The 15,255-nt window shown below is 42.1% G+C and overlaps 3 protein-coding genes across 4 annotated transcripts in view; 1 reads left to right on the plus strand and 2 right to left on the minus strand.

Moving 5' to 3' along the window:
• The window catches only part of LOC135348794 (protein O-mannosyl-transferase 2-like), an 81,492-nt gene that overhangs the window by 58,482 nt on the left and 7,755 nt on the right, over positions 1-15,255 (plus strand). For both annotated transcript variants that reach the window (XM_064547137.1, XM_064547138.1), the window contains exons 7-16: positions 6,298-6,487; positions 7,991-8,103; positions 8,388-8,457; positions 8,964-9,021; positions 10,204-10,282; positions 10,402-10,553; positions 11,629-11,717; positions 11,780-11,856; positions 14,250-14,321; positions 14,874-14,924. In XM_064547137.1, the coding sequence (XP_064403207.1) occupies positions 6,298-6,487; positions 7,991-8,103; positions 8,388-8,457; positions 8,964-9,021; positions 10,204-10,282; positions 10,402-10,553; positions 11,629-11,717; positions 11,780-11,856; positions 14,250-14,321; positions 14,874-14,924 (951 nt within the window). The remainder of the gene's footprint in view (positions 1-6,297; positions 6,488-7,990; positions 8,104-8,387; positions 8,458-8,963; positions 9,022-10,203; positions 10,283-10,401; positions 10,554-11,628; positions 11,718-11,779; positions 11,857-14,249; positions 14,322-14,873; positions 14,925-15,255) is intronic.
• Positions 311-2,961, minus strand: LOC135348833 (uncharacterized). Its single transcript, XM_064547191.1, has 5 exons — positions 2,766-2,961; positions 2,281-2,697; positions 1,502-2,231; positions 785-910; positions 311-605 (listed from the first exon to the last, which is right to left on the minus strand). Exons 1-5 carry the CDS (start codon positions 2,922-2,924, stop codon positions 421-423), a joined length of 1,617 nt encoding a protein of 538 aa, XP_064403261.1. The 5' UTR covers positions 2,925-2,961; the 3' UTR covers positions 311-420.
• On the minus strand, positions 3,270-5,993 carry LOC135348815 (uncharacterized). Its single transcript, XM_064547169.1, has 5 exons — positions 5,647-5,993; positions 5,139-5,555; positions 4,030-5,089; positions 3,825-3,965; positions 3,270-3,506 (listed from the first exon to the last, which is right to left on the minus strand). Exons 1-5 carry the CDS (start codon positions 5,692-5,694, stop codon positions 3,358-3,360), a joined length of 1,815 nt encoding a protein of 604 aa, XP_064403239.1. The 5' UTR covers positions 5,695-5,993; the 3' UTR covers positions 3,270-3,357.

Here is a 15,255-nt window from a genome sequence, read left to right on the forward strand (position 1 = left end):
AATATATAGTTACGCTACACTTTTGTATGGGCTTTTACATAGGTGAAAGACAACTCACTGATGTGAAACGTGCGTGCACAGATTTCCTATCTCCAAAGCAAAACAACGTAATCTTCATGCCAGGCCTATATACCTATACAGCTATACATGCATAGTACGCTCTCACCTCTTATTAATCATATCATGTGACATCACCAACCACTCTATGATAGTTCGAATTCAAAACTGCTGCTTATGATTCAGTTATACAACTTATTGTACAATGTCTATACTATATAGATGCATGTACATGCACACATGCAGTGATGTTGTGTATTCGTAATTAAGGTGCGTGGTTGCATGGTTTCAATTACTGCACATGATGTGTCCTCAAAGAGCATTATAAAAACAACGTATTACAGTTACTATATGCAGTCGTTTTTAAGATATGTAGGAATAAACAGAAGATTCTTCATCAATTTTGTATTCGTTTTGCTCAGGCTGTTTGCCAGGGTATGCTGCTACATTACTATACCCTAGGTCCAGCTCAATGCCAGCGGTTGTAGTCGTGTCAGGAGTGCCCACTCCATACCCTGTATTCTCTACCACCTCAAAGTCCGCTGTGTCTGTGTGGGAGGGGATATTTAGTACATGTATAATTACTGTTTGCTGTACATTTCATTATTGCAGTAGGTACTGAATTGCTAAGTAAGTTAATGCATCAAAGGGACCAAACTCTTGTATACATGTTGAAGTGAAAGTATAGTTTGCTAATAATATTATTGATGCCCCAGGGTATACGTACCTGTGTTTTCTTTTCCTCTTGTTTTGATGTAGACCCCCAGTATGGCAATGGTCATCACTAGTGTGAGTATCACAAACAGTAGCACACCGATCACGCCTCCAAAGGTGGCAGATGACACTGATAGATCTGCAAGTGTATATAGCATAGCATATTATTACCTGAGGCGTGTGGGTGGCCACGGGTATAGTAGTCCGTTGGTTTATTTGTTTGTCTGTGTGTGACATGTGAGTCTATACTCACCTGGATGCCATAGCACTGCGTTTACAGCATGGATGCCTCCACACAACAAGTTATTAGTTTAATAGTGGCAGATTTTGATTAAAGCTTCGTCGTCGTATAAAAGCGAGCAAAAGCTAAGAAGCTAACTTGCCTCTACACGCGACCTTTATTCGAGGTAGATCTACAATTTGCAGCTGAAGTGTTTCTTTCCGGTCTCTCTTTGTTGCTTCTTTAACTGAACACTCCTCTGGTTTTTATAGATATATTTTATCTCCCTCACAGCCGAGGGTTAGCACTTCAGTGCTCTAGTTATTTTGTGTTTTTATAGAAGTGTGTACTCTGGAAAGTATAGATGTACTATATGCTCAAATTGTGGCCAGTGTATTCTTGAGACTATAATTTTTATGTGACTCTAAAATTCATGATGGCTTATAACAATACGAAAGCCTCTTTATTTGATGTAGGCCACACTTTGAGCATATATCATGGTATACTCACCTAGTAGGCAGTCTTCTCCCGAGTAACCAGGGATACAGGTGGTGCAGTTGGTGGAGATGTTCCTTCCAGTGAGACACACACTGCAGTCATAGTTACTGTCCCAACCAGGCACACAAGTGGAGCAATCTGTACTTTCATCGTAGTTATCTTTACAGGTACAATTGTTGTTCGGGTCTTTCCCGGGAGAAAGGCATGTTTGACAGAGTGTTGCTGGGTCCCCTCCTGGTAGAGCACACACACTGCAGTCTGTATCAGTAAACCTGTCTGGTTGTAGGCAGAGGGAGCAGTTGGTGACTGGGTCTCTGTTGGGTAGGCAACTAGTACAGTCCGAGGTGATGTCCCAGCCTGGTAAACACTGGGTGCAGTTGGTAGAGGGATCTCTGTTCGGTAGACACTGAGTGCAGTTGGTAGAGGAATCTCTGTTGGGTAGACACTGAGTGCAGTTTGTTGTGGGGTCAAAATTGTCATAGCAAGTTAGACTACCATCAGCTCGACATTCGACCACTCTGGGATCAGTTATATTTGTTGTGGTACAGTTAGGTCCACAGAAACCAGGAGAGCACTCGACTCTGAAACTCATGGTCATGTGAGATATGTTGTGGAATCCAGTGAACGTCATCTCCTCTGTGAAGTCTGCTCCAAGTTGGAGGTTGTCCAGGTCAATCAACAGACTGTCTATTATATTCGGGAGTCCAGTATCCACAGCTTCTATGAAGAACTGAATCCGTCCCTACAGAAAAATTTCAAAAACCACCACATGGAGAAAAGCATAATCTTACCGTCCACGTAATAAAATCTGTTCCAAAAACAGGTAGAGGATTTTCTGTTACTCCCAGTAGTGCTGTTGGACCTTGACCGAATGTTGTGTTCATTTCACTGAATGGGCAAGTGCTGTGGAAACTGTTACAGTTGGTAAAAAAGTAGGGAGGGTTGACAGCATTGGGTATACTGGGGGGTCTTGTCTCTAGTGATGCACCGAATGGTCTGATGATCCAACGGAACCTGGTGTCACATCTCTCCTCTCCTGTGTTGTCACAGGTGGTGTTTCTGAGTGGTAGATCATCGCAGCACACTGGTACTAACTGGTCAGCATTTGCTACATCACTCAGTGGAACAGCACATTCAGCACACAGTCCGGTTGGGTTGGTGTAGTTGACCAAGTTGACTGTCAGTATGAACTCACTTGTTACTGTTCCCTGTGTAACATATATACACATACACATGCACATACAATAGTCATTCTTTACAGTAAATATTCACTTACGAAGAGACTCAGAAGAATAAGTGCTAGTAAATTTTCCATATAGTTAGCTATTCTCATGCACACGCTATATTGTATAAGTGTGTCCGTAGTGGTGATAGCTGCATTTATAGATACTGTAATGTGAATAGAAATGTTCATGCTTGCACCCCATGCATGCATGTGTAGTTATCTTAAATTGCTTTCATTGTTGTTTCTTTCATTTTTAACTGAAACTGCACAGTAAAAAAACAGATTCGTTATAATAACATAAAACATCTCAAATAAAATGCATCATTTGAAATTTAATGTAGAAATGACATAAATTTCTGTCATTTCTACATTAAATTTCAAATGATGCATTTTATTTGAGATGTTTTATGTTATTATAACGAATCTGTTTTTACTGTGTGAAACTGCAATACACTGTCTTAAACTAGTGCCATACATTTTATGGTACATTTTATGATAGCTGTCTGCATGTGTTTGCTATAGTGTGTGTAGTTTCTGCGTTATATGATTATTAAGTCGTATATAAGAACGCATACAATATACAAACACAGTACACAACAAGCTTATAGTTACACATTCAGATTGTAGTTTCTGTACGTATAGCCTATTCTTCTGCTCTCTGGCTCTCTTTTTCCTCCTTCTGCTCAGTGCTCTCCCCGTTTAATTCTTCGCTGAGCTCCACCACTCCTCTGCTGTCTCCAATGGTGACATGAGTCTTTGCTGCTGCTCCATTCTTGTCCAGCTCATAGTCTTCTGTGTGTGTAACACTGATGTAATACATAGTCTGAAAGCTTCACCTGCTGTTAGCAGGAAAGTTCCACCCACTATAATAATACTAGCTGCATAAACATGCATGGGTTTGTGTAAACAGAGTCATGTGATTGTTAAGGTTTACCGGGAGTGTACATGCACCTTAATTGAAACCTTTATAGACCTGCCAAAAATGTATTACCTCCCCTTGACAGTTATTCCTAATAAGCCACATTGTATTGCTACGTACATAGATATAGGTACACATGTATGCATCCCCTGTATACGTATATACCTGTGTTTTTATTACGATTATTGTACCTGATCTCTGGTAGGATTCTCTCCTGTAACAACACACCAGTAAGGTGACCATGATAGCCAGTGTTATGACCACAAACAATAGGACGCCGATAACAGTACCATAGGCAGCATTCAACTTGACTGTGTCTACAGGTGGAGGGGCTGGGAGACAAAACATGTTTTTAGCAACAGGAAAAAATAGATTATTAATTTAGTGTATTCTCACCTCTTAATGCTATTAGTACGCATTCTTCTCCCGAGTAACCAGGGATACAGGTGGTGCAGTCTGTGGACATGTTCCTCCCAGTGAGACACACACTGCAGTCATAGTTACTGTCCCAACCAGGCACACAAGTGGAGCAATCTGTACTTTCATCGTAGTTATCTTTACAGGTACAATTGTTGTTCGGGTCTTTCCCGGGAGAAAGGCATGTTTGACAGAGTGTTGCTGGGTCTCCTCCTGGTAGAGCACACACACTGCAGTCTGTATCAGTGAACCTGTCTGGTTGTAGGCAGAGGGAGCAGTTGGTGACTGGGTCTCTGTTGGGTAGGCAACTAATACAGTCTGAGGTAATGTCCCAGCCTGGTAGACACTGGGTGCAGTTGGTAGAGGCATCTCTGTTGGGTAGGCAACTAGTACAGTTCGAGGTGATGTCCCTGCCTGGTAGACACTGGATGCAGTTGGTAGAGGGGTCTCTGTTGGGTAGACACTGGCAGTTGGTAGAGGGATCTCTGTTGGGTAGACATTGAGTGCAGTTTGTCTGTAGGTCTCTGTTAGGCATACAACTAGCACAATTTGAAAGGATACCCCAGTTGGGGAAGCATGAACTGCAATTGGTTGAGGGATCTCTGTTAGGTAGACATTGTGTGCAATTTTTTGCCATGTCGTAACCAAGCAGACAGCTCATACAGTTTTCGTTTTTGTTGAAATTTGGCTTAGCACAAGTTTCACAGTTTGTATCCATGTTGAAATTTGAGTCCAAGCAGCTGTTGCAGCTTGCCTCAGGGTCTAGTCTGTCATTGATACAAGTTATGGAACCATCAGCTCGACATTCGGCCACTTGTGGATTGTTCTGAAGTGTGGTGGTACAGTCAGGTCCACAGAAACCAGGAGAGCACTCGACTCTAAAGCTCATGGTCATGTGAGATATGTTGTGGAATCCATTGAACGTCATCTCCTCTGTGAAGTCTGCTCCAAGTTGGAGGTTGTCCAGGTCAATCAACAGACTGTCTATTATGTTCGGTAGTCCACTATCAATGGCTTCTATGAAGAACTGTATCCTTCCCTGTGTAATAAATAAATAAGCAATTCCAACCACTCAGTGCTTAACTTACTGTCCATGCAGTCGTTTTTGGTATTACTGGTAGAGGATTGGCTGCTACCCCGAGGAAACCTGTTGGACCTTGACCAAATGTTGTGCTCATTTCACTGAATGGGCAAGTACTTCCTGACAGGCCATTACAGTTAGTGAAGGAATATGGAGGTGTAGGGGCATTGGGTACACTAACAGGTCTTGTCTCCAGTGATGCACCGAATGGTCTGATGGTCCAACGGAACCTGGTGTCACATCTCCCGTCTCCTGTGTTGTCACAGTTGGTGTTTCTGAATGGTTGATCATCACAGCACACTGGTACTAAATTGTCAGCACTTGCCACATTACTCAGTGGAACAGCACATTCAGCACACAGTCCGGTTGGGTTGGTGTAGTTGATAAAATTGACCGTTAGTACATATTCAGCTCTCACAGCAGTCTGCAGTAATGTAGAGTATTGTGGTTGTCCATTGAATTACATGCATTACATGCAATGTATTATAATTATGCAGTCCATTACAGTAACTTACAGAAAATAGAGCAACTGCAATGATCACAATTAGTGTTGTTTTAGCCATTCTTTACAGAAGCCTATAGCTACCTCTCTGCTCTCTGTTCTAGCCTTGTTTGTTTGTCACTGTGGTTCATGAAACTTTAAGCAGCCAATAAGGTGTGGCTCAATTAATTTTCGATCACTTAGTGGTCGAGACCATACATATTTTATGCCAACTGCTGTAGACTACACCTGTTTTTGTCATGTATACAAGAACAACGAGAGAAACTGACAACCGACACCGATCGGTTTACACAATGCGCACCCTTTCAAATGTATTGTTGTCCACAGTCTAATTATTCATGGATGTCTAAGTACGTCTGCAATGCATACCAATCATGCCAATAGAAAGAAAATCTTATATTTTTGTGGCTTTTACCATTGAATGAGTAATTTTAAAGTTCCTCTTTTGTTTAGTATTTATTACATGTTCACGTGTAGGCAGGAACCATGCAACCAGGAACCATGCAATCATTCTTTCATTAGTTACGTATCCCCGTTGCACATACCACATTCTCCATGCCAACAAACTACTAAACTACAAATTTAGACCCTCTTACATGTACGTACATGTTGGACCATAGCCAAGCAAAACCTCTTGTATAATTAAAATTAACTTTTCTTACAGAAGGTGATTGCTCAGCACTTCCTTGCCAGAGTACTCTGTCTGATCATATGGCCAGCTGTCATCTACATGACTATCTTTGCTTTCCATCTCATGGTGCTTAGCAACAGTGGCAATGGAGATGGGTTCTTCTCATCTGAGTTCCAGTCCATGTTGGTAGGGAATGAGCTCTACGATCACAAGGTCCCGGAGTGTGAGTTTGGTTAATTATTTATTAATAATAATCATTATTATGTAATACCCACAAGTCAGTCATAAACAAGTCATACAACAGTCATAAACAAATGAAACATACACAACAAATGTGTATTGCATATTGAGTACCTAGTACTTCAATAGTAGCAGCTAGTACAATCTCTGCAGTTTGTATGATTATGCCTCAGTGTGCGCATGCGCAAGTGATTTATAATTATGGTAGTATGTTTGTGTGTGTAGACTGCTACAGCTGCTCAAGAATCAATGAAGTGCAAGTATCAGTTTCTATAGGCTTCTAGATATGTTTTAATTTGTGGCTTTGCAAAATAATGCTTTGTTCTCGAGTTATGCCTACTTGGAATGTTTTTGCAGCCTTTTCAGAAGAGTTTGTAGCAAAACTTGTCCATGGAGTGTTGCTACTCTACTTAGTAGTTAGCTCTGCACTAGAGAACGCTAGCTATTGGTAGCTGCAAGAGTGAGAAGAGAGCTTATACTGATGCAGCAGCAATTAATTTTAGACTTTGTACTTTTGGCATCCTTTTTGGCATCACAATCATGGTCGGTCATTTCCTATTCTTTTGAGTTACCCTGTGATTACAGTAGCCTGCATGCAGATAAGAACATTATGATATATGTGTGTACGTGTATCAGCAATAGCTAGTAGCTTTATGTTATGTAGCTTTGACACATCCACCGAGGCATCAGCACCCGCACACAACACACCACACGGTGCCACCGCTTTCATTATAGTAGGAATAAGTGAGGTACCCACAATGACAGTAATATGTCTCTGTTAGGTCAGCATCAATTAAGCCTGCATGCCATTTAAGTTATGTGCACGTATATGGGGATGGGCTGTGGTACGTTTATTTAAGGTAGCTGTATATATAGCATCCAATGGTGTTGTGCATAATTGCAGTATACTGTGTGGGTGGCTTGCATGTCTAGTGCATAGGTGGGTATGTTTTGGCGTGACCCTGCACGGCTGTATATCCCAACCCTTGGGTGTGACTGTGTGTGCATAGTCATAAGTCTGAAGGGCGTACATGCCATGTATAAGTGTAGTAGCACGGTGGTGCTGATCAGAGGAGGTCCAACATGCGTGCATGAATCACTACAAGTGCAGTGTATTGGCCTGGATGTTATCACGTGACCGCAAAGTGCACTGAAGTTGTAGTGATTCGTGCACACATGTCTGACCTCCTCTGCATGGGTGCTGATACTTTCAGCACTTGTTTGAAGAGGAGGTACGACAACGACATGCACGATTAATAGTCTAATTATTAGCTGACTCAGCATTAATAAACCTAAGCCTGGACTACTATGCCCGTGGCTGCCCATGCGCCTCGTGTAATGAAGTAAGGAGGTACAGTTTAAGATGATGCTGGTAGCCAAAGAAAGTGCTATACTAACTACACGTGAACAGAATGTAATTACAGTTCTCTATCGAGTCTAATCGGTCCTCTGTCTTACTCACATTCCATCATCACCTCACGTACAGTTGTTGCGTACGGCTCAGTGGTCACGCTCAAGAACAACCGAGGGGGAGGTGGTCTCCTCCACTCACACTCACACCTATACCCAGAGGAGTACGGAAATATACAGCAACAACAGGTCTGGTAAAGGGGTCTGGTAAAGGGTCATTTTGATTATATTCTGAATTTCATGTGTTTACAACTAGCTTTTACGTTAAGTGATCATTTTTGGGGTCTGATAAAGGGTCATTTGATTAAATTTTAAGATTTAGTATTTATGTCCACAACTAGCTTTTTATGTTAGTGATCATTTTTTGGTCTGGTAAAGGGTCACTAATATCATTGGTGGGAAATGACCTGTTTGTAATGCATGTCTTGTTAGATGCTTCTTACCATATTTGATATCCCCACCCACCACTGCAGGTCACAGCGTACACTCATAAGGACGATAACAACAGGTGGCTCGTCAAGAGGCACAATCATACAGAGCCAGGTCAGCAGAAACTGTCACTTATCGTACCTCCTTTACGGGTGTGCCCATACTGGTAACTAACCACCTCTAGACAAAAATAGCCATCGAGGCCATACTGTATAGCGGGTATATTTTGAGGGTGTAAACTTTCGCAGAATGACCGTTAAAAAGGTTTTCACGGAATAGCAGCCTTTCTGCAGCATGCATGCATGCAATATTAAATTCATGGCTATAAATGTTCGCAGTAGACGCTTGATCAGCGAAAACCACGAACATACCCTCGAAATATACCCGCTAAGTTACGGTAAGAGAGGCAAATTTTTATGTTCAATTGAGATTGAGAATTGAAAATAGCTACCACTTTGAAAATTCTGCATCACTACGAGCTTTACTAAAACTTACGAAGGGTGGTGGGGTAGATACATTTCAGCTGGTGGCATTGCTCTTCTCATCACTAACCTCCTCCCCCACACTAATTCCCACACACACACACACACACACACACACACACACACACACACTTGCAGAGGAGGATGGACAGACGGTGCTAACTCACGGAGACTGGGTGGTCCTGGAGCACACAACGTGAGCTAGTAGCGAATGAACTAATTGTACTTGATGGTCTGTAAGTTTAGATCAAAGAGATGGGTTGGCCCGTTAAAACCAAACACTGTATAGAGTGGAATTTCAATGTAAAGGTTTTGTTCTTGTGTGTCTCAGACTAATGCATTTACATAATACATCAAAAGATGAAGGACAAATCTTGAACTTAATGGTGCCCAAGCACTTACCCGCAAAGGACTCCCCCATCGTCCGGGTACGTTCTTTGTTGCCTCCTCATCAGCTGACTGCCTCGTGCATTAAGCGCACAGACACAATGTTGTTGTCTCGCACGCAATGGTCCGGTGAAGATACCCTTGTGACTAACAGCTGTCTAGCGTGTGTGTTGTTTTAGATCTAGACTGATCAGATATCGTGCTTAATGTCCCATGTGCCGTGTTGTGTTCTGAAGTATGTCACTGTAATGAGCAATTACTGTGGCATCACAATTCACAAAATGCCATTTTTAAGCTCTCATTAGTTGTACATGTACGTATGGAAATTTCTAATTCGTAAAGAAATTGCTTTTAATTGTGTTTGTCGGTTTTGTTTGGGGTGGCTAATTAATTATATCAGCTCTTAAATGTAAGAATTTACTCCTCCTAATGTAAATAACTGGTGCCCCACGTAAACCCTTGAGCAGATTTGGCACCTCCTAGCTCTTAAGCTAGAATTCCGAGTAAAGTACTCGGTATTTTGGGCACTTGCGTTCGTCAGTTAATGAGTGTGTTGGCCAGTGTATTGTGATCTGGTGAGAAGTACATGGCACAAGCTTTGAGCGTATCACATGACTGAGCTACTGCAGTCTCAGTGTCTATGGGTGGTGTAGAGCTGAGGAGCCTCATACTCTGCATTTGGAAATGTTATTTTTAGCCATGCCAAATCTAGTAGCTGGGTATACATGTACTGTGGTTTGTGTTTGTGTGTTTCCCCCTGTGATTCCCTCTGGGTATTCTACCGACGAGTATGCCTATGTTTGGAAGTGGGATGACCGAGTGGTTTCATATTAATCATATTAACATAATCGTTAATTATGACTACATAACTTGAGTTCATGTACCATATTTGGGTAATTTTATTGTCCTATATGGAACTATAATCTGCTACATGTAGCAGTTCTGAACCTGTAACTATGACATCATAATGTATTATTGCCTTTATTTCTAGGACCCAGCGTAACCTACACAGCCATGCCCTCAAGGCACCCATGACTGCCACACACTATCAGGTCACCTGCTATGGAGAGGTGCGTGTATGACGCACTTACAAGTATGACCTGTTCTGTTGTGTGAACATTGTATGTGACTTAGTGGAGTCCAGTTAATTTACTCTTTGAATATGATGACATGTCATGTGAGCTCACAGGATGGCGCTGGTGATGCTAACGATGTGTGGGAGGTGGAGGTGGTGGGCGGTGTGAGTGGTGACCCTGTGAGGACTGTGGCGTCAAAGATACGCCTAAGGCACGTCAATGTCGGCTGCTACCTCCACTCCCACAGCACACAGCTGCCAAAATGGTGAGTATTATTTTAAAATGTACGTGTTCTATATCAGGTTTCGAATGCATTCTCTCACATATATATCGCAATCTGAAAAAAAAGCATGCATGCTCATGCAATTTCCCGTACTTTGCATTCAATTCGCAATAGTAGAAACACAGTCAGGCTTGTACAGTGTCGATCCAATAACTGTCATCGTTGGATGCATACAGGATACTACCAGGGTTTCATTTAGTGTTTTGGGGGGAAGGTTAGGTGCGCGTAAACACACCGCAAAATGTTTGACCACACATCCTATTACATGCTAGTGCATCTAGTTACATTTTGCACATCATAGACAGTACTATTATATGTGGTGATGTCATTATTCTACAAAGTTTGAGGGGAAGCTGAGCATTTGGGGGGGGGGGGGGGGGGTCACCCATTAGATGAAACCCTGACTACCTGCCTGTGCTAGGGTCAACCATGATGCTTACAAGTGCTAATGCTAAAGAAGTTCTGCCTATGATAGCTAGGGTAGAATCCCGTCAGCCATTGGTGTATGCTTACAAGTGCTAAGGAAGTGTGCTTCCTAGGGTAGCCTGTGATACGATCAGCCATTGGCACATGCATGGTTACAAGTTCTAAGGAAGTACTGCCTATAATAGCTAGGGTAGCCTGTGATAGGGTCAGCCGGTACATGCACATGCTTACAGAGCTAAGGAAGTTCTGCCTATGATAGCTAGGGTAGAATCCCGTCATCCATTGGTATATGCTTACAAGTGCTAAGGAAGTGTACTGCCTTTGATAGCTAGAGTAGCCTGTGATAGGGTCGGCCATTGGTATATGCTTACAAGTGCTAAGGAAGCATTAGAATAAATATCCCATATATATCCCAAAAGAGGATATGATCGCTATACACATACCCAGCATTACACGAGATGAGATAACAGTGGCATGACCACCACTGTAGCCATCTCTAATGTCCGCTAACGTGGTTGATGTCACTCCTAACTTCATGATTTCCTGCTCATGTTGTTACGACATAGTAATTTTAGTGATTGTGTGTGTTCAAGGTTCAAGGTGTGTGTACTACATAGTTGTATCTATGCAGGGGGTGGGAGCAGCTGGAGGTCACATGCAACCCTCGACGACTCGACAAGAACAACCTCTGGAACGTGGAGGGAAACCTCAATGATGCAAGTGAGTGGGGGTGCCTAGCTGTCATGTGACGTCATGTGACATCATGTGACTTTCCCATCCAGTGCCGATGGTGTCATTTGACTTCTACAAGCCCTCGTTTCTGTCACGGTTCCTTGAGTCCCACATTGTCATGGCAGAGGTGAGATTACACTAGTTGACCTCTAGTACAGCTGGGGGCCTATTATAGAGGGATTGGGAACTATGAATATCCCATTGCTATCCCTTAAAAGTTTGCTGTTGGTGTATTTTGGAGGGGCAACAAGACTAGTAGGGAGTGTGTGAGGGATGAGCCTGTGATCAGTGCAGCTGCCAAGCCAACAAATTTGGTGCAAGGAGCTGCTACACCTACTGTATATATATATAGCTGTGTTGATATAATTATTCCACTTAGTGGTTGGGCTAATCATTCGGTGTAGAGACAGTGGGAGAGAAGGTGGTGCCTCCGGGGGAGATGTAGATTAAGTTGTGGTACATATAATGACATTGTTTACAATAGGTACACCTACTAATGTGCTGTCATGAATTTGGCCATGGCCCCTGAGAATTATAACCTTATGTGGAGACCTTGGCACTCTGTGTGCTGATATATACTGTATTATTATCAGTGGGGCCATCTCTAACAATGCCTGTAGGCGTGCTGATGTCATAATTTAATGTGTATTCAGTGAAACCTTCCAATTCTAGGCACGCTTGTATCAGAACAATAAATTTGTCTTTGATAGATATTCTATTATTAACCGGCACTACTTTTACAACGAGTGGGTGTGTTTCCTGCCGCAAAATATTCACAGGATGTGGAGTTTAATGCCGGTAATGTTGTTAATCTCATTGTGGTTAGAATTTTAATTATAGTTCAACATTTCATAGTAACATCCCTCAGAGCTGGGTAACCATGCATTGTCTGTATTCTTCATTATTCCAGTTGTAACCAGATCAAAGGGCCGGTTATATGGTGGGTCAGTTTCTTGGGAGTGTAGCGCATCATCTGCTCAAGCATGCGTGTCCAACTACTAACAGTAGTTCCATTCTTTGGGTGTCCGAAAGTACTTGCAGCCTATTACAATTACGGTGATTGTTCTGTGACGTGTGGAGATGTCTCTGTATATACACGTCACCAGTTGGATCACCTATTACTATTAGCTATGTGATTTTTAATACCTCAGAACTTCTCCAAGTGCATGCATAGTTCTATCATGACATCATACCCACCTCAGAGTTTAGGGTGGTACGAAATTACAGCCGGCCGTGACCTCTGTAGAGTGACAGAGTGACCTCATGTCAACATGCCGCTATTATTGTACATGTTTCCGTTATTATTTATTATCAACATGAACACGCTACATGCTTCCGCTATTATTATGCCAGGACTTGTATAGCGTGTTTAATCTCTGCGTACTTGGCATGGCGTGTAGCCAAGCAAGCCCTTTGGTGTGTGTTTGGTGTGTGACCTCTTCAAGAGTTTTAATTCATTATCCTCCTACTAACTATAAGCGTGTTCCACACTAATAGTCTCCATACGCTGTAAGAATAACATATCAAGGATGGTAGTCAATGATCTGTGTGTGGCTTAATCACAGTAATTAAGCTGACACATGTCCACCTTTGAACCTTTGTGATAGTACGTACGTAATAAGAACTTCAAGTTCTTTCTTTAGGTATTATTTCTGCATCCACTAGAGCTGGTTCTACTGCCAGAAAGTTCCCAAAGTAGCTTCTCTATTGCTCTTGATTGGTGGAGAAATGAAACCTGGTATTACATACAATGAGCACATTGTGTATAGGAACAGCATTATTGATGATTTTAGGATGGTATGCTACAAATTTCCTTGTGAGGGGATTTTTATTTTCAAAGCTTAATTATAATTTGTATGTGCATACGGTCGACAGTCTTTATGACCACCCCCTCACATAGCCTGCTGCCAATGTGTGTATAGCTGAGGCTCTTGTCGTGGGGGCAGGCCCACTGTTGCCGTACCAACACGGTCGAGAGTGCATGTTTAGAGCAAATGTTGTGTGTGGTTGGTCGCTGACCTTGGCTCTGGGTGCTAGTCAAGTCAAAGAGTATGTGCCCACAGTTATAGACAGGATTTTTGATATTGTTGACTGATTTTCCTGGTAACAGCTTAAAATTGCTATTCTATATTGTGTGACCATGTAAATACGTACACAATTTTCAGAGAAGACATCATGGCCAATCCTAGTAACGTAAAACCTTTTTTTGTGGCAGTCTAGTCAATTATTTGTTTACTATTGATTGTTTGAAGATCTGTGCTTGCATACATACACAGCAGTGCCCAGAGTTTGCACATGCAGTGATGTACCTAGAGTTTGCACATGCAGTAATGTACCCAGAGTTTTCGAAGTGGAGCCTACTTTTAATTCTCTATCTATCAATTCACTAGTCAATTTGCCTCTTTTATGTAGCCTAAGAGGTATTATTTTAGTCTAGAGGTGGTTAGTACCAACCACTACCGACCAGTGCTTCATGCATGTGCATTTATCTATCAAATCCTCCCCTCTCTCCATATGCAGTCTAACAGCAACATGAAGCCGAAGGAAGGGGAGATCACCTCGCAGCCGTGGCATTGGCCAATCAATTATCAGGTAAGTGCTCAAAGTAACTACAGTCTTTGTACATAACTACTCCAGCACTTCAATACGTACACTTTGTATCATCATTATCCCATAAATTATACCAACACTTTAAACTTAGTTACATCAAACAAACGTTGTTATCAGATTCCATTATGTTGTTGACTCTTGTCAAAGCTTCTTGTATACACATGCTTATGCCCTATTTGAGTTGCTTACAATCGACGACATCACCGTGGCAATGCTGACCTCCTCTACAATGTGAGAACGACATACGTTCTCTTGTGTTGTCTTGTTTGATGTGGTATAAACAAGACATGCTTCGTGCCGTCTACCCGGCCAACCGTGATGGTGCCCACTCACCGTGTGTGTGTTCCAATACTAGGTTCTTATTTAATTGTCCCTAATAATAACAATAATTGGTGCCGTATCTCTCAAGAAATCTACGTACATGTACATGTACATGTACATGTAAGTGCAAATTATGCTCACACAATTAATCTCCTTGCATTTATAGTACTAGTATATATGTATGTATTAAAGTGACTCTTTTCTCCATTATAGGGTCAACACTTCTCTGGTGGAGACTACAGAGTGTATCTCCTTGGAAACCCGGTAAGTACATGGGTAACAAAATTAACCATCACATGGTGGCGCCACATGTACGTAAGCACCTGTGAACTAACTGCTTGCATGTCTAGTTCTTGGAAATAAGATGTGTTTGCGGTACACGTTGATTAACCAAAGCTCTGTATGATCACCATTACTTATCTAACAAAGCTGATAGATACGTATCTGGCTGTTAAACCAACCGATATATGGCTAATAGTGGGTTCATCACAGAGTCCGCTAATTTGCCCACCCCCTCTCTGGCTTTTAACATTCCTGGCAGCTGTAGCTCAAACGTCTTTGTGTGCTTATCAGAGGTAAATCTCTGTTGTGGCTG

The sequence above is a fragment of the Halichondria panicea genome, chromosome 15, assembly GCF_963675165.1.
Source record: "Halichondria panicea chromosome 15, odHalPani1.1, whole genome shotgun sequence".
Taxonomy (NCBI): Eukaryota; Metazoa; Porifera; class Demospongiae; order Suberitida; family Halichondriidae; genus Halichondria; species Halichondria panicea.

Coding starts and splice junctions, on each gene's coding strand:
- LOC135348815 (XM_064547169.1), bottom strand. CDS start 5,694: ATGGCTAAAACAACACTAATTGTGATCATTGCAGTTGCTCTATTTTCT. Junction 5,556..5,646: donor TTGCAGTTGCTCTATTTTCT/GTAAGTTACTGT, acceptor ACATTACTGCAG/ACTGCTGTGAGAGCTGAATA. Junction 3,507..3,824: donor AGAATCCTACCAGAGATCAG/GTACAATAATCG, acceptor TTACACACACAG/AAGACTATGAGCTGGACAAG.
- LOC135348833 (XM_064547191.1), bottom strand. CDS start 2,924: ATGCATGCATGGGGTGCAAGCATGAACATTTCTATTCACATTACAGTA. Junction 2,698..2,765: donor TTATTCTTCTGAGTCTCTTC/GTAAGTGAATAT, acceptor TATGTTACACAG/GGAACAGTAACAAGTGAGTT. Junction 2,232..2,280: donor CAGATTTTATTACGTGGACG/GTAAGATTATGC, acceptor ATTTTTCTGTAG/GGACGGATTCAGTTCTTCAT.